This window comes from Petaurus breviceps, unplaced genomic scaffold, assembly GCF_028583685.1.
Source record: "Petaurus breviceps papuanus isolate PSGF00001 unplaced genomic scaffold, PetGlider_PUasm1.0 90897, whole genome shotgun sequence".
NCBI lineage: Eukaryota > Metazoa > Chordata > Mammalia > Diprotodontia > Petauridae > Petaurus > Petaurus breviceps.
In genome coordinates, this window is record NW_027187374.1 from 13,509,912 (window position 1) to 13,533,535 (window position 23,624).

Consider the following 23,624-nt stretch of genomic DNA (forward strand, 5'->3'; position numbering starts at 1 on the left):
AATATTTCATAGTATATTCTAAATGGATACATGTCCTTAAAGTTAAATAAATATCATACCATTAAAAAAATAACAAGAAGCAAATCATACCATTATAGGTAGAAAGTTCATTCTTAGCCAAACAAGGGAAAGAGGAAGTAACAAAATATAAAATAACTTGGATTACATAAACCTGAAAAATTTCTGCACAAACAAAATAATGTACCTGGATAAAAAGTGAAGTAGCTGAATGGGAACAAATTTTGTGTGAAATTTCTCAGAAAAGGGTATGATATCCAAGCTATATAAACAAGAAGTTAGGAAGAAGGAAGTGGAGGCACCAACTGTAGATGCCTTTCTTAAATAGTTTCTCCAAGAAGGGGAGGAGAGATAAAAGAGGATAGCTAGCAACGGTGGTAGGAACAAATGAAAATTTTAAAAGATAAGTAAGGCATGAACATGTTTATAGGAAGCAGAGGATTCATGAGAGAAGAACTGAAGGTGGGAGAATTGGGAGAATCAACATATGCTGGTGAGTGTGATCACAGAGGGGTGGGGGTCTTTCTGGCTGTGGTCACTCACACGCCAGAAGAGTAGAGTCCCCAATTTCAGTTCCAAGGCAAAGAGGTGGACTGAAGCTTGTAGTTACTGGAGGGATGGCAGAGAACAAAAGGATTTGCTGTGACACTGTTGCTGGGGGACCTGGTCATGGCTCAGGAGTAAAGAGAAGTATCTGAGGTCACTCAGAGACCAAGATGTAAACCAGAGGAGCAGCAATCACACCTTTCTTTGGATTAGAGAATATTGGAAGAAACAAGATGTTAAAAGTACCCACATTGAGCTCAGAAAACAAAAGCATGAAAAACCTGAAGCCTTAGACTATCTGCTACACCTCAGGACTAGAGCCCAAATCTTAACATAAAGTTAACAGCCAAGGACTAGTCCGCTAAAATATGAGTAAGCAAAGAGAAAGAACACAACCATGGAGAGCCACTGTGGTGGTAGAGAAGATCAGGGTTTAAGCTCAGAAAAAGATAGTTAAGTCAAAACACCTACTTTTTTTTTGGTCTTTTTGGAGGAGAGAAGGCAGGGAAATTGGGGTTAAGTGACCTGCCCAAGGTCACAAAGCTAGTGTTAAATATCTAAGGCCAAATTTGAACTCAGGTCCTCCTGACTGCAGGACTGGTGCTCTATTCACTGTGCACCTAGCTGCCTGAAAACACCTACTTCTAAAACTTCAAAGAAATATGTAAAATGCTCACAATCCCAAACACATTTCTTGGAAGAACTTAGAAAGGACTTTAAAAAAGCAAATAAGAGAGATTAAGGAAAATTTAGGAAAAAGGGTTAATGCAAGAAAATCAAGAAAATTATGAAAAGAAATTCAATCAACTAGGAAAAGAGATCCAAAAACTTATCGAAGAAAATAATTCCTTAAAAATTAGAATTGGAAAAGGGTAATCTAATGACTTCAAAAGATACCATGAAATAATTTTTAAAAATGGAAGAAAATATGAAATATCTCATTAGAAAAACTGACATGGAAAACAGAGGGAGAGACAATTTAAAAATTGTCAGATTACCTGAAAGTTATAGTCAAAAGAAGAGTCTAGAAACTACACTTCAAGTAATTATTAAGGAAAATTGCCTTAGAGATCCCACGATGAAAACTCACATGAGGTGCAGCTAGGTCCTGAGTCCAAATTTGGCCTCAGACACATCACACACACACACACACACACACACACACACACAATCTAGTCATGTGATCTTGGGCAAGTCACTTAACCCCATCTGCCCTCCAAAAAGCAAAAAAACAAACAAAAAAACACAAATACTATAGCTAAGTTTTAAAGCTCCCAGGTCAAGGAGACAATACTATGAGCAAGTAGAAAGAAACAATTTAAATATAGTGGAACTACAGTTAGGGTAACACAATATTTAGTTGCTTCTACATTAAAAGACCAAAGAGCATGGAATATATTATTCCAAAGAGAAAAAATCTGGGTTTGCAAACTAGAACTGATACAGCAAAGCTGAGTATAATCCTTCAAGGGAAAAAAAATGAGTATTTAATGAATTAAAGGATTTTCAGGTATTTTTGAGGAAAAGAAGAGAAAATGTGACCTACAAGAATCAGAAGAAATATAACAAGGTAAACAAGAAAGATCAAAGATAAGGGATTTAATAAAGCAAACCGTTTACTACTTATATGGGAAAATATTATCTGTAACTTGTAGGAACGTTTAAGAGCATACATAAATAAAAGGCTTAGGATTGAGTTCGGTATGATGGGATGATTCTAAAAAGTAAAACTGGGGAGCGAGAGGCAAAATGCAGCAATTATCTCATAGAGATGAGGCACAAATAGAAGAACTGCTACAGTGGAAGATAGGAGGGAGTTGAGGGCTGGTAGTGAGAGAACCTTATCATCAGAACTGGTTTAAAGAGGGAATAACATACATCTAGAAGGGCATAAAAAAAGTTTTATTTTTTTTTCCATTCAAGATATTTCTTTATTTAACGTTTGATATCCATTACTAGGACTTCTATGTTTCTTGAAAATTAGATCCTTCTACATTTCTTTTAGTCCATTTTCTTTTGGTTAATTCTTCCAGGCCCAGCTTAAATGTCACTATTAGCCCTTGGTCTTCCATTTTCCTTTTCCAAATCAGAAAGTGACCCTTCTGCCCTTGTATTTTTTCACAGCATTTTAAAAAATACATTAACTTTTACCGACATTTTTAAAAAAATAAATCCTCTTTCTCCTCCCTCCTAGGAATGTATCCTTTGTAAACAAAATTTTACACACATAAATCCTTCTCATGCTTTTCTTGCTTCTTGCATCTGAATGTCAAATTTTCTATTCAACTCTGGTTTTTTCAGCAAGAATGCTTGAAAGTCCTCTATTCCACTGAATGCCCATAGTTTCCCCTAAAACGTGATACTCAGTTTTGCTGGGTAGGTGATTCTTGGTTTTAATCCCAGCTCCTTTGCCCTCCAGAATATCATATTCCAGGCCCTTCGATCCCTCAGTGTAGAAGCTGCCAGATCCTGAGTTATCCTGATTGTGTTTCCACAATATTCAAATTATTTATTCCTGGCTGCTTATAATATTCTCTCCTTAATCTGGGAATTCTGGAACCTGGCTGTAATATTCCTAAGAGTTTTCTTTTTGGGATCTTTTTCAGGAGGTGATTGGTGGATTCTTTCAACCTCTATTTTGCCCTCTGGTACTAAAACATCAGGGCAGTTTTCTTTGAGAACTTCCTGGAGGATTATTTCTAGGTTCTTACTTTGATGGCTTTCAGGTAGTCCAATAATTTTTAAATGATCTCTCCTGGATCTATTTTCCAGGTCAGTGGTTTTTCCCATGAGATATTTCACATTGCCTTCTATTCTTTCATTTGTTTGGATCTGTTTAACAGCATCTTGATTTCTCATAAAGTCATTAGCTTCCATTTGCTCCAATGTAATTTTGAAGCAATGATTCTCCTCATTGAGCTTTTGACTATCTCATATAGAAGAGGCAAGGGAAAATGGTTACAATGGAGGGGAAGAATAGGAAGGCAAAAGGGAATGGGTCAACCTTATTCCCATTTAATTTGGCTTGAGGAAGGAATGAAATACACACTAAATAGGGTATCTCACCCTACAGGAGAGTAGAGGGGGAAGGGGATGAGAGGGGGGATGATGGGAGGGAGGGCAGGCTGTGGGGAGGGAAGTTGGAAGCACCCACTTTTAAAAGGGATGGGAACAAAGTAGAGAATAGAACAAGTGGAAGGTGGGTAGGAGGGAAGGAAATATAGTCAGTCTTTTGCAATATATCTACTATGTTATTATTTTGCATTAGCCACACATGTACAACCTATACTGAACTGCTTATCTTCCCAGTAAGGGTGGGTGACAAGGAAGGAAGGGAATGAATCTGGAATTGAAAGTTTTAAAATCAAATATTAAAATATATATGTGTATACATGTGTGTGTGTGTGTGTGTACTATATATATATATATATATACATATACACTATTATTAATACCATCTTACATGTAATTGGGAAATAAGATATAGAGGCACTGAGGCATAGAGATCCACTGGAAAAGTCGAAAGGGGTATGGGAGAAAATATGGGAGAGAGCAGATTGGAGGAGGGGATATTCTGTGGGATGGCTATTTTGGGGTGGTGGGTAGGGGAAAAATGGGGAGAAAATAACTCAAAATCTGGTGGAAACGAATGATGTAAATCACAAGTTAATAAAGCATTTAAAAACAAAAAAGAAGTGGAAACATATAACGAAACTCTTATAGTGGAAAACTTTAACCTTTCATCTCAGAACTAGATAAATCAAATAAATAAAAAAGAGAGAAGTCAAGGAGAGAAATAGAAACTTAGATAAGCTAGATATCATACACAGAGAAAACTGAATGGGAATACAAAGAAATACACCTTTTTCTAAGTGGTACATGACCTTTAGAAAAGTGACCATAAGGCATAAAAACTGTATAGGTAAATGCATCCTTTTAAGATCATAATACAATAAAAACTACATTTAATATGGAACCATGGAAACAAAGATGGTAAATTGGAGACTAAGTAACCTAATCATAAAGAATGAGTAGATTAAAGAATAAGTCATAGAAATGACAGAAAACCAAAATCAGTAGAATTCAGCAAAAGCAGTAATCAAGGAAAAAATTTACCTCTAAATGCTTACATCAATAAAATCAAGAACAACTAACAGGTCATGTAATTAAAAAAAAATAGAAAAAGAACAAATTAAAAATCCTTAAACACCAAACTGGAAATCTTAACTTAAAGGTAAACCAAAAAAAAAAAAACAAAAACCCAAAAACAATAAAATCGATAAACCACTGATTTTTTTTTTTAAAAAGAGAAGAAAACCAACTCACGAGCATCAAAAATGAAAAGGTGGAATATACAACTAACAAAGATGAAATAAAAGAAATTATGAGCAATTACTTTGTCCAATTACATGCAAATTAATTTAACAATTTAAGCGAAATAAAAGAATACTTACAAAACTATAAACTGACTAGATCAACAGAAAAGGAAACAGAATATCCAAAAAGGAAACAGAATATCTATTGTAGGAAAAGAAATTGAGGGGCAGAGTCAAGATGGCAGAGGAGAAACAGAACTTCCGCATGACCCACCTCCTCCAATTTATGTAAAAAATGATTCTAAAAAAAATTTGGAGCTACAGAACCCACAAATTGAAAAAGAGAAGCTAACCTTCTGCTGAAGACAGTCCAGCAGGCCAGGAGGAAGGGGCCAGCTCAGCACTCTGGAAGCCGAGCCCAGCCCCACACGAGCCGGAGTTTTTAGCCTCAGGATGGCCACAACCAGCTGCTGTCTGGGGGGACTTCAGGTCACTAGCAGTTGTGGCAGATTCCAGAATTATCAACTCATAGATGCTAAGGGCAAAGTGAGAGGTCAGTGCAGTGTGGACTTTGTGAACCGGGAGTTAGGGAGTTTGGTCTGGTCTTTCCTTACTGGAGCGAGAAGCAGATGACGTGCTTGGGCTGTGCAGTCACCATCACATGGTTGCTTCAGAGCTCTGGGCCTGCAGATTGTAGGGGGACCAAGCAACCAGTCTGAGGGGTAATTGCTCTTGCTTTAACCTGCTTGGATCTGGATTGTGGTCTAGGGTGGAGGTCCTGGGGTGCATGACCAGTTTGCCAGAGTGTGTGGAGGCTTCAGAGAAGGCACCCAACTAATAGCTCCAGCAGCTGAGAAAACCCCAGGCATCTGGGACGAAGCTCTCCCCTCTGGTAGCAGAGGCCTACCGTGGCTAAAAGCTCAAAAGTCAAATAATTGAGTGGTAACAAGAGCAAGCAAAGGAAGCAAACAACCAGAGCAACCCGACAGTAGCCTCCTATTTTGGGGACAAAAAAGATCAAAGCATGGAATAGGAGGAAGACAATGAAGCCAGAAGTCCTGCACCAAAAGCTTCCTAGAAAAATATGTGTTGGTTACAGGTCAAAGAGGAGCTTAAAAAGGATTCTAAAAACCAAATGAAAGAATTGGAGGAAAAGTTGGAGAGAAATGAGAATGATGTAAGAAAATTACAAAATAACAGGCAACAACCTGACTGAAGAAAATAACACCTTAAAATATAGACTAACTCAAATGGCAAAAGAGGCTCAAAAAGCCAATGAAGAGAAAATGCCTTAAAAAGCCAAATTTGCCAGATGGCAAAAGAATCTCAAAAGCTCACTGAAGAGAATCATTCCTTCAGAATTAGACTGGAACAAATGAAAACTAGTGACTTCATGAGAAATCAAGATACTATTAAACAGATCCAAACAAATGAAAAATAGAAGGCAATGTGAAATATCTCATTGGGAAAACCACTGAACTAGAAAATAGATCCAGGAGAGATAATTTAAAAATTATTGGCCTAGCGGAAAGCCATGATAAAAAAAAAAAACAACCTAGAAATCATCCTTCAAGAAATCCTCAAGGAAAATTTCCCTAATGTTTTTAGAACCAGAGGGGAAAATAGAAGTTGAAAGAGTCCACCAATCACCTTCTGAAAAGATCCCAAAAAGAAAACTCCAAGGAATATTACTGCCAGATTCTGGAGTTCCCAGATCAAGGAGAAAATATTACAAGCAGCCAGGAAGAAACAATTTCAATATTGTGGAAACACAATCAGGATAACACAGGATCTGGCAACTTCCACCCTGAGGGATCGAAGGTCTTGGAATATAATAATCCGCAGACCAAAGGAGCTGGGATTAAAACCAAGAATCACCTACCCAGCAAAACTGAGTATCATGTTTCAGGGGAAAATATGGTCATTCAGTGGAATAGAGGACTTTCAAGCATTCTTGATGAAAAAACCAGAGTTGAATAGAAAATTTGACATTCAGATACAAGAAACAAGAGAAGCATGAGAAGGTTAACAGGGAAAAGAAATAAGGAACTTATCAAAGTTGAACTATTAACATTCCTACGTGGAAAAATAATTGTAACTGATGAAACTTTTTTCAGTATGAAAATATTTGAAGGGAATAGAAATATATATATATATACATATATATATATGTATGTATGTATGTATATATATATGTCTATATTGGAGGGTATTTGGGCTTATGAATACATGTGTGAATGTGTGTATATATGTATACAGGTATACACAGACAGAGGGCACAGGACCAATTGAATAGGAAGGGATGATACTTAAAAGGTGTTATTAAGAGGTGAGAGAGGAATATAATGAGAGAAGATGAGGAGAGATAAAAGGGGGTAAATTATGTCATATAGAAGAGGCAAAGAAATCTGTTACAATGGAGGGGAAGAACAGGAAACAAAAGGGAATGGGTCAACCTTTTTCTCATTGAATTTGGCTTGGGGAGGGAATGACATACACACTAAATAGGGTATCTCACCCTACAGAAGAGTGGGGGGGAAGGGGATCAGAGGGGGGTATGATGGAAGAGAGGGCAGGCTAGGGGGGTGGAAAGTTGGAAGCTCCCATTCTTGAAAAGCGACAGGATCAAAGTAGACAATACAACAAGTACGGGGTGGGATAGGATGGAGAAAAATATAATCAGTCGTTCACAAAATATCCACTATGGAAATATTTTGTGTAGCTACACATGTACAGTCTATATATTGAACTACTTATCTTCCCAGTAATGGTGGCTGATGAGGGAGGAAGGGAAATCATCTGGAATTCAAAGTTTTTTTTTTCTTTTTTATTACACAATGTAACAATCACAATATCAACTCATTAGATTAACAAGATTTAAGGAAGAGGAAGACAACAGGGGAAGAATGGTGTCAATATGACTCTTTGAAAGAATGGACTGTTTTGTTTCCATTTATGTCCCTAGTCATAGCAGAAGGACTGCCATACAGTAAGTGCTTAATACATACTTCATCTACTTATCTATCTAGCCAGTATCTATCACAAACTGGAGGGTAAACCTAGATTTTCCTGGCTCTGAAGTCAGTCTTTATTCCTCTATTCTGTAGTGCTTTTTTTTCCCCAAATGCTTTATTAACTTCTGATTTACATCATTCATTTCCGCCAGATTCTGAATTACAAATTTTCTCCCTGTTTTTCCCCTACCTACCAACCCAAAATAGCAGTCCCACAGGATATCCCCTCCCCTCCTCCAATCTGCTCTCTCCCATATCTTCTCCCACATCCCCTCGGACTTTTCCAGTAGGGCATGGTGGATCTCTATGCCCCAATGCCTGTATATCTTATTTCCTAATTACATGTAAAATGGTATTAATAATTGCATTTATATATTTTAAAATTTTGAAATTCCAGATTCATTCCCTTCCTCCCTTGTCACCCACCCTTACTGGGAAGTTAAGCAATTCAGTATAGCTTGTATATAGGTAGCTATGCAAAACATTACCATAGTAGATAGTAAAAGACTATTTCCCTCCCTCTTATCCCACCTCCCACTTATTCTATTGTCTACTTTGATGCTGTCCCTTTTCAAACGTGGGTGCTTCCAACTTCCCTCTTCTCCAGCCTGCCCTCCCTTCCATCATCCCCCCCCACTCATCCCCTTCCCCCCTATTCTCCTGTAGCATGAGATACCCTATTTAGTTTGTATTTCATGGAATTCAAAGTTTTAAAATCAAATGTTTAAAATATATTATTATTATTATTATTATTATTATTATTATTATTATTATTTTACATGTAACTGGGAAATAAGATATATAGGCACTGGGGCATAGAGATCCACTGTGGCCTACTGGAAAGTTGGAGGGGGTATGTGTGCAGATATGAGAAAGTACCGATTGGGGGAGATGATATTCAGTGGGATTGCTGTTTTTGGGGTGGTGGATATAGGGGGGAAATGGGGAGAAAATTTGTAACTCAAAATCTTGTGGAAATGAGTGATGTAAACTAAAAAAACAAAAAGAGAGGAAAAAAAGATCATTACAAAATTTTTGATCCTTAAAAAAAAAAGAAATTGAACAGTCAATAAACAAATGTCCTAAGGAAAAAAACATCAAGACTAGAGAGATTTACAAGTTAATTCTACCAAAAATTTGTAGATCAACTAATTTTAATATTAAATAAATTATATGGAGTAATAGGTAATGAAGGAGTTCTACCAAACTCCTTTTATAAAACAAATATGTTGCTAATACCTAAACCAGGAAGGGCAAAAACAGAAAATGAAAATTATAGATTAATTTCACTAATGAATATGGATGTATAAATCCTAAATAAAATACTAACATAGAGACTACAACAATATAAAAGATTATATATTGTGATCAAGTGAGAGTTATACCAGGAATGCAGGGTGATATAAGGAAAACTATTAACATAATTGATGTCAGTAACAAAGATCATGATTATATCAATAGTTGCAGAAAAAGCTTCTGACAAAATACAATACTCATTCCTATAAAAACACTTGAAAATCTAAGTATAAATTGAATTTTCCTTAAAATGATAACAAGCAGGGGCGGTTAGGTGGCACAGTGAATAGAGCACTAGCCCTGGAGTCAGGGGGACCTGAGTTCAAATCCAGCCTCAGACCCTTAATGCTTACTAGCCGTGTGACCTTGGGCAAGTCACTTAACCCCAATTACCCTGTCCTCTCCCCTCCAAAAAAAAAAAACGATAAGAAGCATCTATCTAAAACCATCAGCAAGCATCATTTCTAATGGATAAGTTAAAAGACTTCTCAATAAGATTAGGAGTGAAACAAAGACACTCATTATCACCAATATTATTCAGTGTTGTACTAGAAATGGTAGCAATAGCAATAAGAGAAGAAAAGAAATTTAAGAAAATAGAATGGACAATGAAATAATAAAAAGATTTTTTTTGGAGACAATATGATGATATATTTGGAAAATTCTAGAAATTCAACTAAAAAGCTGAAACAACTAATTATTTTAGTAAAGTATCAATATATAAAATAAACCCACATGAATTGTTAGCATTTCTATATATCACCAACAAAACCCTGAAACAAGAGATAATAAGAGACACCTCATTTAAAATAACCAGAGAAAGCATAAAATTCTGTGCCAAGACAAACCCAGGAACTAAATGAACACAATTATAAACACTACAAATAAAGTTAGATTTAAATAATCAGAGAAAGAATATTAACTGCTTATGGGTGAGCAGAGCCAATATAATAAAAATGACAATTCTATCTAAACTAATCTACTTATTCATTGCCATCCCAAATAAATTGTCAAAAACTTATTTTGCTGAGCTAGAAAAAAATTCATTTGGAAAAACAATAGGTCAAGAATAGCAAAAGAATTAATGAAAAAAATGTAAAGGAAAGAGGTTTAGCAGTACCAAATGTCAAACTATATTTTAAGGCAGTAATTATCAAAACTATCAGGTACTGGCTAAGAAATAGAATGGCAGAGCATTGGGACAGAGTAGACATACAATACAGAGCAGTAAATGATTATAGTAACCTTGTGTTTGACAAATGTAAATATTTAAGCTAGACTGAACTCCATCTTGGGGAGGCAGAGAAAATTTAGAATTCAAAATCTTATGGAAGTGAATACTGAAAACTAAAAATAAATATAAATTTAGAAAAAAAAGATTAAAGCTTTTGGTTTAAGAATTCACCATTTAATTTAAAAAAAATTTTAGGAAAAGTGGAAAGCAGTTTAGCCAAAACTAGGTATAGGCCAAACACCTTAACACCATATATGAAGATAAGGTCAAAATGGGTAAGTAATCTTGACATGAAAGGAGATATCATAAATTATTGGAATGTGGAACATATTACCTTTCAAACTTATGGATAGAGGATTTATGAATATTTAAGAGATAGCATTGTAAAATGCAAACAATTTCTCAGATAAAGGTCTCATATCTCAAATATAGAGAATTTGGTCAAATTTGTAAGAATATGAGAAATTCCTTCAGGAATTAATGGTCAAAAAATATACACAAAGTTTTTGGAGGAAAAAATCAAAGTTTTATACAGTCATACAAAAAAATGCTCTAAATCATTATTGAACTGAGAAATTCAAATTTAAACAACTCTGACATATTTCACACTGATTAGATTGGCTAAAAGGATGGAAGGGGAAAATCACAAATGTTGCAGGTGATATGGAAAAATTGGGATACTAATACACTGTTGATCTAAGATTATACCCAAACAGTTATAAAATTGAGTATGCCCTTTGACATTGCAATACAGGTCTGTTTCTCAAATTAATAAAGGAAAAAGGAAAAGAACCTATATTCCTGAAATATTTATACAAGTTCTTTTTGTGGTGGCAAAGAACTGGAAATTGTAAGGATGCCTGTCCAATTGGGGAATGGCTAAACAAGTTGTGGTATATGATCATGATAGAATGTCATCGTGCTGTAAGAAATGATGAACAGGTTGATTTTAGAAAAACATGGAAAGATCTACATGAAATAATGAAGTGTGAAATGAGCAAAACTAAGAGAACATTGTATACAGTAATAGCATTATTGTTTGAAGAATAACTGTGAACAATTTAGCTATTCTGAGTAGTATAAATATTCAAATGAACTACAAAGGACCTATCAATGAAGGTGCTATCTCCAGAAAAAGAAATGATAAATAGGAGTATGTATTGGATGATTTTACATATCTATATCTAGCTATCTATCTGTGTCAACTGGTAGCCTTCTCTAGTGAAGGTTGGGGAGGGAGAAAGTTCAAAAATTAACAAAAAAGAAAGGAAATTTTAAAAAAAGAAGAAAAGAATTAGAATTGATCAAGTGAAAGCTAATGACTCCATGATACATTATGAAACAAGAAACAAGTCAGAAGAATAAAAAAATATAAGACAATGCAAAATATCTTGTCAGAAAAAGAACAGACCTGGAAAACAGATTAAGTAGAGATAATTAAACAATTACTGGACCACCTGAAAGCCACAAAACTGCACAGATATCATAGAACTAAAAGGCAAAGAAAGAATGGAAAGATTTCACTGATCACCACCTGAAAGAGATGTCAAAATGAAAATTCTCAAGAATATTACTGTCAAATTCCAGAGCTCCTAGGTTAAAATATACCAAGTGGTTACAAAGAAACTATTCAAATAACACATAGCCACAGTTAGGATCACACAAAATTTAGCAGCTATCACTATAAATGAGCGGGGGGTTTGGAATGATATTCTGGAAGGCAAGGGAGCTAAGATTATTATAAAACAACTCACTCAGCCAAATTTAGTATAATCTGTATTATGGGGGGGAATGGACATCAGATCAAATAGAGGACTTTCAAGCATTCTTGATGAAAAGACCAGAGCTGCACAGCATAAAAAGGCAAATATGAAAGGAAAATCATAAGAGATTTGATGTCAAAATGTTTATATTCTTACATAGGAAGATAATACATGCAACTCCCAAGAATTTTATCATTAGGCCAATAAGGAGTCTTTGTGGACAGAGGGCATGGGTATGAACGTAATTATGATAAGATGATCTCAAAAAAGAATAAAATGGGGCACCTAAGTGGTGCAGTGAATAGAGCACTGGTCCAGGAGTCAGGAGGACCTCAGTTCAAATCCGGCCTCAGACACACTTAATAGCTGTGTGACCTTGGGCAAGTCACTTAACCCCAAATTGCCTTGCCTTTCCCCCTCCACAACAACAGCAACAAAACCCAAAAAACAAAGGCTAGATGAACCCTAGGGGTAAGGTATGTTGTAATAAAGATTCCTTTAAAAAAAAAAAAGGGGTGAAAAGCAGGAAAAGGGGCGGGGGAAGTGAGATGAAGAATGGAGAAAATTATTTCACATAAAAATAACGCAGACCATTCAGATGGGGGAAGGAAAGGAGCAGGCAATGCCTGAACCTCACTTTCATCTCAACTGATTCGAAGAAAAAAATTTTATGTATGTATGCACACACACACACAGAAAAAATTCATCTCACCCAATGATGTAGGAGGGAAATGGGACAGGAGAAAGGAGAGTGGGTGGTGCTAAGCAGGAGGGTAAATTAAGGGAAGAAGTAATCAAAAGCTAAACAGATTTTTAAAGAGGTGACAGGGTAGAAAAAGAGAAGGATAAACAGAACAGAATAGAGGGAAATACACAGCAATCATAACTGTGATTGTAAATGGGATGAACTCATCATAAAACTGAAGCCAACAACAGAATGGATTAGAAAACAGAATCAACAATATGTTGTGAGACAGAAAGACACACACAAAGTTAAAATAAGAGGCTGCAGTAGAATCAATTATGCTTCAGCTGAAGAAGGGTAGGAATCATGATCTCAGACAAAGCAAAATCAAAAAGTAGACTTTATTAAAAGAGATATTCAGGGCAACTCCTTTTTGGTAAAAGGTACCATAGACAATGAAGTAATATCAATACTAAACATATCTGCAGCAAATAGTGTAGCATCCAAGTTCTTGAAAGAAAAGTTAAATGAATTACAGGAGGAATAAAGACAGTAAAATTATACCAGCAGGGGACCTCAACTTTTCCCTTTTAGAACTAGATAACTCTAACCATAAAATGAAGAAAGACATTAAGGAGATAGATAGAATTTTAGAAGAAACAGATATGACATTTCTTGAGAATACTGAATAGGAATAGAAAGGAGTAGACCTTTTTCTTCCCAATTGTATACAGCACCTTCACAAAAAACTGACCACATAGTGAGACATAAAAACCTTACTAATAAATGCAGAAAAGCAGAATGATTAAATGCATCCTTTTCAGACCATAATGCAATAGAAATTATGATCAACAAATGGCCTCTGCAGCACAGATTAAAACTTAACTGGGGGGCGGCCAGGTGGCTCAGCAAGTAAGAGCACCGGCTCCAGTGTCGGGATGACATGTGGATCAAATCCGGGCTCAGACACTTATTACCCAACCAGAAACACCTACTGTGTAACCTTGAGCAAGTTACTTAACCCTGACTGCTTAAAAAAAAAAAAAGAAATGAGGCCTTTATCAGAGATATTGGCTGTAAAAATTGTTTCCCTACTCTCTGGGGCAGCCAGGTAGCACAGCGAGTAAGAGCACCGGCTCCAGTGTTGGGATGACCTGGAGATTGAATCCCGGGCTCAGACACTCAGCACCACACCCAGAAATAACTGCCCGTGTAACCTTGAGCAAGTTACTTAACCCCTATTGCTTTAAAAAAAAAAAAACTTAACTGGAATCTCAATAATCAAATCATAAGGAATGAGTGGACTCAAGGAACAAATCACAGAAACAGTCAAAAATTTGATTAGAGATGAAAACAATGTGATAACAAAATTTGTGGGATGCAATAAAGCTGTACATAAAGAAAAATGTACATCTCTAAACACTTTCAACAATAAAACAGAGCAAAAGCATTATCAACAAGTTGGGCATACAAACTAAAAAAAAAATAAATGAAAAACAAATTCAACATCCCCAATTAACAAAACAGAAAGCCTGAAAAATTAAAGTAGAGATTAATAAAGCTAAAAGTTTTTTTTTTAAAAAGAGCTAATATGGGGCAGCTAGGTGGCGCAGTGAGTAAGAGCGCTGTCCCCGGAGTCGGGAGGACCCGGGATCGGTTCCAGCCTCAGATACTTAACACCCACACAAAATAACTGGCTGTATTGTAACCTTGGGCAGGTTACTTAACCCCAATTGCTTAAAAAAAAAAACAACAACTAATAAAAATAGGAGCTGGTTTTATGGGGAAAAAAATTAGATAAAACTACTGGCTAAACTGATTTTTTTTTAAAAAAGGAGAAAACCAAATTGCTTGTTTCCATAAAGGGTGAATAGATAACAAATGAAGATGAAACTAAAGTAATGATTAGAAGTTATGTTGCCAAACTGTATGTCAATAAAACTAATGATCTAAATGAAATTATTAAATGTATTTTTAAAAGTATAAATTACCCAGATTAACAGGAGAAATAAAATACTTAAATAACCCTCCCTTAAAGAAAGTGAACAACCCATAAATGAACTCCCTAAGATAAAAACCCAGAACCAGATGGATTTACAAGCAAATTCGAGGAAATATTACAAAATTATGTAACTGCTTGGAAAAATAAGTAAAAAAGGAGTACTACAAAATTGCAGCTTGGTGGCACAATGGATAGAGCTTAGAATCAGGAAAACTCCTTTTCATGAGCTCCAAACCATCTGTATGACTATGGGCAAGTCACTTAACTTTGTGTGCCTTGATTCCTCACCTGTAAAAATGACCTGGAGAATGAAATGGTAAACTATCCAAATGGGTTCAGGGTTCACAAAGAGGAAGATGCAACTGAAACAACTCAACAACAACACTAGCAAATTATATCTATGACACAAATATGATTTTGATACCTAAACCAAGAAGAGCAAAAACAAAGAAAGAAAATTATAGAACAATTTCCTAATGAACACTGATGCAAAAAATTTTTTTAATAAAATACCAGCAAATAAATTATAGCAATATATCACAAAGGTTATACACTATGACCATGCTGGATGTTTGTCAGGACTGTAGGTCTGGTTTAATATTAGGAAAACTATAACAACAATTGTCCATATCAATAACAAAAACAACAAAAATTATATGACTATCTCAATAGATGTGGGAAAAGCTTTTGACAAATTATACCACCCAATCCTATTAAAAACACTAGAAATCATAAGGATAAATGCAGAGTTTTTTTTAATGATAAGAAGTTACTATCTAAAACCAAGAGCAAGCATTAATCTATGATAGGGACACAGTAAAAGAAGCCTTTCCAATAAGATCAGGTGTGAAGCAAGGATGTCCATTATCACTATTATTATTCAATATTGTTTTAGAAATGCTAGTAACAGCAATAAGAAATGAAATGAAAACTGAAGAAATAAGCATAGGAAATAAGGAAGTAAAACTATCACCCTGCAGGTGATATATTGGTATATTCAGAGAACCATAGAAAGTCAATTAAAACAAAACTGAAACAATTAAACCCATAAAAGTTATCAGCATTTTCATATATTACCAATAAAACCTAGAAGGAAGAGACAGAGAGAAATTCCATTTAAAATAATTATAGACAATATAAAATACTTGGTAGTCAACTTGTCAAGCCAAACCCAGGGACACAATTACAAAATGATATTCTCACAAATAAAAACAGATCTAAATTATTAGAAAAGCACTAATTGTTTATGGGTAGTCTGAGCTCAGTGTCATACAAACTGAACTACCAAAGAATTATTTTATAGGGCTAGAAAAAAAATAATAAAATTCATCTGGAAAAAGAAAAGGTCAAGAATATCAAGGGAATCAATGAAAAAAATAAGTCAAGGAAGACACCAGACTTCAAACTACATTAGAAAGTGGTAATCATCAAAATAATCTGGTAATCGACAAGAAAAAAGAGTGGTCAATTGGTGGAACAATTTAGGTACACAACATATAGAAGGAAATAACCTCACATCTATCAGATTGGGTACGATAACAGAAAAGCAAAATGACAAATGCTGAAGGGGAGGTGGAAAAATAGGTACACTAATCCCTGTTAGTGCAACTGTGAACTAATCCTGCCAGACTGGAGAACAATTTGGAACTATGCCAAAAGGGCTATAAAACTGTTACTGCCCGTTGATTCTGCAACACCATTACTAGGTCTGTATCCCAAAGAGATCAAAGAAAAGAATCTATTTGTACAAAAACATCTATAGCAGCTCTTTTTGTAGTGGCAAAGAAATGGAAATTGAGAGGATGCCCATCAACTGGGGAATAACTGAAAAAGTTGTGGTATATGAATGTAATTGATACTATTGTACTATAAGAAATGACAAGTAGGATGGTTTAAAAAAAAACTGGGATGTTTTTTTTAAAAAAAAAAACTTACATGAACTGATGTACACTGAATTGAACAGAACCAGGAAAACACTGTACAGAGTAACAGCAATATTATAACCATGATCAACTGTGAATGACTTGACTATTCTCAGAAATATAATTATCCAAGATAATTCCAAAGGATTCATCATGAAAATATGTGATCAACTTCCAGAAAAAGAACTGATGAACTCTGAATGCAAAATGAAGTAAATTTCCTTGCTTTCTTTTTTTGTTTGCTTTTTTGTAACACAGCTAATATGGAAATATGTTTTACATGATTTCACATATAATAGATATATTGTTTTCCTTCTTGATGGGGTGGGAATGGGAGAGAATCTGGAATTTAAAAGAAACGAAAGCATTGCTTAAATAAATTTCTAAAAAAAAAAAACAAGAATAGTAGAGGAAAAATGGGGGAAAAATTAGAGCTGGGGAATAAAGATATGAAAAGATAATTAACAGCTTGTAACAAGAGGTACAAAACCTCATCAAAATTTAACTTGAAAATCATTGACAAAATAGAAGCTAATGATTACATGAGACTTCAAAAAATGATGAAATAAAGTCAAAAGATTAAAAAAAAAGATGAAAATGTAAACAATTGACCTAGAAAACAGATCAAGAAGGAATAATTCAGGAATCTGGACTACCTGATAACATGAACAAAAGAAGGTTAGATAACAAATTTCATGCAATCATTACAAAAAGCTGCCCAAGTATCTTCAAACCAGAGGTTAAAGTGGAAATTAAAAGAATCCACCTATCACCTTGTTAAAGAAATATAGTATAGGGGCGGCCAGGTGGTGCAGTGAGTATGAGCACCGGCCCAAGAGTTGGGATGACCTGGGATTGAATCCGGGCTCTGATACTTAGCATCACACCTAGAAATAACTGGCTGTGTAACCTTGAGCAAGTTACTTAACCCCAATTGCTTAATTTAAAAAAAAAAAGAAAGAAAAGAAATATACTATGTCACTTAGTGATCTCATCAACTCCCACGGATTAAATTCTAATTTCTATGCTGATGATTTTCAAATCTACTTATTTTAGTCTTAATCTCTCTGCTGACCTTCAGTCTCACATCTTTATCTGCCTGTCAGACATTTCAAACTTAAACTAAGCATGTCCAAAATTGAACTCATTATCTTTCCCTCCAAACCCTTCACTCTTCGCAACTTTCCATAATTAAGAGTATCAATTTTTCATCTAGTCATCCATGTTAGATGTCATCCCTGATTCCTCACTCTCTTTCACTCCTCCTCCCCAATATTAATCTGTTATCAAGCTTATTCATTTAACCTTTGTAACATCTCTGGAATAAATCCCCTTCTTTCTTCCAATACTACCACTACCTTAGTATCCTTCATCATCGTATGCCTAGACTACTGCAATAGTCTGTTAATTGGTCTCCCTTGCAAAAGTCTCTCCCCACTGGAGTACATCCTCCACCTGTCTATCAAAGAGATCATCAAAAATGTATGTCTGACCATATCACCCTCCTACTCAATAAACTACAGTGGCTCCCTATCACCTCCAGAATCATATATAAAATCCTCTGGCATTCAGTTTTCTTACACCTTATACCCATAAGGCAGACAGCGACACTGGCTTCCTTGCTGTTCCTTAACAAGATACTCCACCTCCCAACTCCAAGCATTTTCTCTGGCCCTTGCCCGGTATGGAACACTCTTCCTCCTCACCTCACCATCATGGTTTCCTTAAGTGCCAACTGAAAAATCATCTTCTATAAAAATCCTTTACATATCTCCCTTAATTTTAGTGCCTTCCTTCTGCTGATTATTTTGAATTTATTCTGAATACAGATTATTTATACATAGTTGTTTGCATGTTGACTTTCCCCATTAAACTGTGAGCTCCTTGAAAGCAGGAACCATCTTTTACTTTTCTTTGTATCTTCAGGGTTTGGTTAAGTTCTGGTATATAGTAAGCACTTAATAAATGCTTACTGATTACAGTAAATCAACTAACCACTACCCCATAAGAACCATGATGAAGTAGTTTACTCGCCTCCTCACAGAGATGTGAAAGATTCAAAGAACCGAATAAGACATATGTTTCTGGATATGGCAAATATAGGGCTATGTTTAGCTTAACTATGCTTATTTGTACAAGGATTAAGTTCATTTTTTTCATGGGGGCAAAGGGGAGAGAGGAGCTAGCAACAGTACTTATCCCTCAAAAAAAAGAAGAGTCACTGACACATGTCAAAATTTACAAGGAAATTCAGAAAGAAAAAAGAAATGAGACAATTTTAGGAGCAACATGTTGATTTTATTACATATATGCACTATTCACAACACTAAGAAAAGCTATACATAAGAAACTCAGTTTAATATAATCAATCCTCTTTTTCTGTTCCATTTGGCCATTTCTTTTTGGTGGCTGGGAATGGGGAGAAAATTTGTCAAATTCAGAATAAAAAGAAAGAAAAAGCTACCTATACCCTTATCCACTTCTTACTCTTTTCTAAAACCTCAGAAATCTGATTTCTAATATTATCACTCAACTTAAACTTCTCTCTCAAAAGTTACCAATGATGGTTTTAATTACAAAATCTAATGGTCAATTCTCAATATTTATTTTCCTTAACTCCACTGTAGCATCTGACAGTGTCAATCACCCTGTCTTCTAAACCTTCTCCTCTCTGAGTTTTCAAGATATTTTTCTTCTTGAATCTCCTGCTACTTGACAATTTCTTCTCTGTCTCCTTTGCTGGATCATCTTCCATACTGGATCCCCTGACTATGCACATACCCCAAGGCTCTGTTCAGGACTCTGATCTTCCTCTATACTATTTCATATGATGACCTCATTAGCTCTCATGGATTCAATTATCATCTCAGTGCAGACAATATATATCCAGTCCTAGTCTCTCTCCTGAATTTCATTCCCTGATAATCAATCACCTCATGAATATATACATCTGGGATGTTAAGATGGGTAAGGTCATACACACCTGTAATTCCTATTCAGAGTCAGGCTGGTAAATTGCTTGAACTTGTGAGTTCTGAGTTACAACAGGGCTAAACTGTTTTGAACTTATTGTCAGCAATCACCTGATTAATTCTGTACCCCAATCATAGATGGACCATTGCCAGGATGCCTAATGAGTACCCTTCAAGGTCAGAAAAATCTATCAATAGAATTAGACCATGAGTGGCTACTGCACTTACAGTCTGATGAGACAAGAAGATCCAGTCTCAATAGACAGATAGACAAATAGATAGATAAAAGTACTGGAACTTTTCCACAGGCATCTCAAAACCAACATATCCAAAATATAACTCATTATCTTTTCCTTCAGATCTACCCCATTCTAACTTTCCCTACATCTGTCTAGGGCAGAGACATTGAATCCAGGGCCTGTGGCCCAAGCAGATTACAATGTAATTGGTAAATGTTTATTAATAAAATAAATAAAAATACAACATAACATAGATGATATTAATTTGTGGTTTTCCAAGTCAATATGAGGCCCAGTTTGTATGTGAGTTAGACTGTTCTAGGATCAACTTCAGTGTTACCTTTGAATTCTCACTCTCACAAATTCCATATACCTAATTAGTTGCCAAGTCTTGTTTCTACCTCTCCCAGCATCTCTTACATATGTCATCTTCTTTCCCCTCACACTCACCAGCCTAAATTAAGGTTCCTATCACCTCTGGTCTGGATTTTTGCAATAGTCTCTTAAATGGCCACCCTGCCTTAAGTTTCTCTTAATTCTAATCCATCCTCCACAGAGCCCCCAAAGGGATTTTCTTAAAATATAAGTCTAAATTACAACATCAACTTATTCAATAAACTCCAATGGTTTTCTATTATCTTGAGAATAAAATATAAACTTCTTCGGTCTTTAAGGCTTTTTACAACCTAGTCCAAATTTAATTTTCTAGTATTTTTTTTAGTAATTTTCTAACATTACTCTCCTCCAAAAATACAGTAGTCCAGGAAAACTGGACTTCCTCAAACTGTTTTTCAAATACAATAATCAGTCCCATCTCCATGCCTCTGTAGAGGCTGTGCCTCCATGCCAGGAATGCACCTCAACTCTGATTCTTGGAATCCTGGTTTCCTTCAAGATTCAGATCAATCCAGCATCTACATGAAGGCTTACCATGACCCCAGAAGTGATGGCATCTTACCCCAAACTCCGAGTTTATATTAATTTATTTTGTATAGACTTCCATATAAGTATGTTTTTCTCATCATTAGACTATAAGCTCCTCAAGGGTAAATATTGTTTGTCTTTGTATCCCCTAGCACAGTACCTTATAAGTACTTACTGCTTGACTGGTAAGTCCATTTGGGTGTCATACATTCTACTAAGAAAATTTTAAAATACACCAAGAAGTAAATATTATACCTACCTTTATACAAGCAGCACAGTTCTGATATTCAAATTCTTCAACTAAATTGCAGTCTTCCAGTACAACTTTGGTTATATGGTATTTGTCTATTTAGAGATTAAAAAAAAAAAACTTTGTAAAAAATCAAATGGAAAGGACTGTAAAGATACAACAAAATTCCTTTCATTGTTAGTAAAACAGTGTATTGCTTTCTGTTTAATAAAGAAACCTAATTATACCTAAATCAAAATGGGAAAAAAACGAGTCTGTATCTTAGTAATAACCAAACATTCTTACTTTCAGTTTGAATTCACATGGTAAGTTAAACAGTATGAAATTACTCTTCAAAGCATAAAATAACAATATCATGATTAATTGAAAAAAGTTTTTATTGTCATATTTCTCCTATGAGATGAAACATTAAAAGCAGATATATATAACAATTCTTGATCAAAATTTAATAACATAGAAATATCAGGTCGCTAAAATGGCTAGTTAACACCCCAACTAAAAGCTCCAAGTCTTCAGTCTGTTTTCTTCATCCAGCTAACACCATCAAAAGTACATTTACTTTTCTTTGTCCCCAGTGAAGACAGAAAATCACTGGTCACTGTTTTATTCTAAAAACTAAAAACATGTCCTTACCCATGGTTCCACAGGCTGAACATACAACAAAATCTAAGCCAACATTTGGAAGAATTCTACATACAGTGGAAAGTACTTTATGATACAGACATAATTTCACCTAATATTAATATGTTCCATAAAAACATAAAGTTATCCACAACTATGCATAGAGCAACCTACTAATACTAATCTGGTTTGGACCCATGACAGTGGGTCCCATTTCACAGCTATAAATTCAAATGCCTGGCCTAAGAAAACTGGTAAATCCTTGTCACACAAGCTAGTTTTTTTCCTTTAGAAGGCAATGAAGTAGGGGCGGCCAGGTGGCTCAGCGAGTAAGAGCATCGGTTCCAGTGTCGGGATGACCTGGGGATCAAATCTGGGCTCAGATACTTAGCACCACACCCAGAAATAACTGGCCATGTAACCTTGAGCAAGTTACTTAACTCAAATTGCTAAAAAAAAAAAAAAAAAAAAAGGCAATGAAGTCCTTCTTAAGACTTAACTGGTCCAAGTAACTAACGCTCAAACCAATTACATAGCTTCACAGTCATGTAGAGCATAAAAATCCAGCTGATGAATATTTGGGACCCCTTCCTCATCTTAGGCTGGATCCCAAATACAGGAGGGAGACAGATGTTTATCTGTCAGTCAATTTTTTTATCTGCCAATCAATTGGAAGGAAACAACACAACATCTGGTAATCTGACTTCTAATTGGAGGAAAGCCTAGGGACTTTCCAAGTTGGGAGGGGAAGAGTGAACAGGTGCAATTTCCTGAATTCAGAAAGAGAGGTATTCCATTTCTCCCTCCCCCAAGTATCTGTAAATAATCAAAGGAACATGCAGACAATAACTAATTAATTAGTATGGGATCATTTTTCAGATATGACATATGTTACTTAAGATGTACGATTGTAGGGGTGGCTAGGTGGTACAGTGAATAGAGCACTGGCCCTGGATTCAGGAGGACCTGACTTCAAATCTGACCTCAGACACTTGACTCACTTACTAGCCATGTGACTTTGGGCAAGTCACTTAACCCCAACTGCCCTCCAAAAAGCAAAAAATAAAAAAAGATGTATGATTGTAAGAAAATTCCTTGCATCAATCTTTGGATCTGACTGGGTTTCTGGTAGGCATAACCTAGGAGGTCCTTGGTTAAGAATTTCTGAGCAGCAGGGAGAGGTGAACCAGCTTCCCAGACACACAGGAATAGTTTCAAACAACACAATAAGGTTTTCTCTCAATTTCCATAACTGAATAAAGTTTTCTCACAAGACAGAAATTTAACTAGACCCATAATTGAATGGAAAATGAATTACATTAACTCTAGAATTGAGAAGACAATGATAGAGTCAGTGTCATTCACTCAATTCCCACAATTAACCATGTGTTCCTAATCCCCTCAATTTCCTCATATGGTACAACAAAGCACAATAGGTTCTATTTCCACCATAGTCAGTTTCCTGGAAGAGGTGAGCAATGGAAGGGGTAAGATTCCTGAAGAGATGGGTTTGACAGTGGCTCTACCCATCCAACTTGGGCTCCTGACATCCTAACACCAAACATCGATCCATGCAAATAGATTCTGGAAATGGATTCTGCTACCTGGCTCAGAGGGAAGAGCTTAACGACACCTTTAATTATGAGCAACTTTGGCTGTGGCATCTGAAACATCAATGACCAAACTATGACAGTGCTTGTAATATCATACTGTGACATCTGTTCCTAGGACACTAAGGGACTTCCAACAACATCCAGGCCTAAATTACTCTCCAAAGGCCCCATTTACATATATGTTAGACAGAAGTGACCATGTTGCTACC

The 23,624-nt window shown here is 35.6% G+C and overlaps 1 protein-coding gene across 11 annotated transcripts in view; it reads right to left on the reverse strand.

Moving 5' to 3' along the window:
* The window catches only part of TTC3 (tetratricopeptide repeat domain 3), a 189,011-nt gene that overhangs the window by 140,168 nt on the left and 25,219 nt on the right, over nucleotides 1–23,624 (reverse strand). For all 11 annotated transcript variants that reach the window (XM_069075029.1, XM_069075031.1, XM_069075032.1 and 8 more), the window contains one exon: nucleotides 21,191–21,276. In XM_069075029.1, the coding sequence (XP_068931130.1) occupies nucleotides 21,191–21,276 (86 nt within the window). The remainder of the gene's footprint in view (nucleotides 1–21,190; nucleotides 21,277–23,624) is intronic.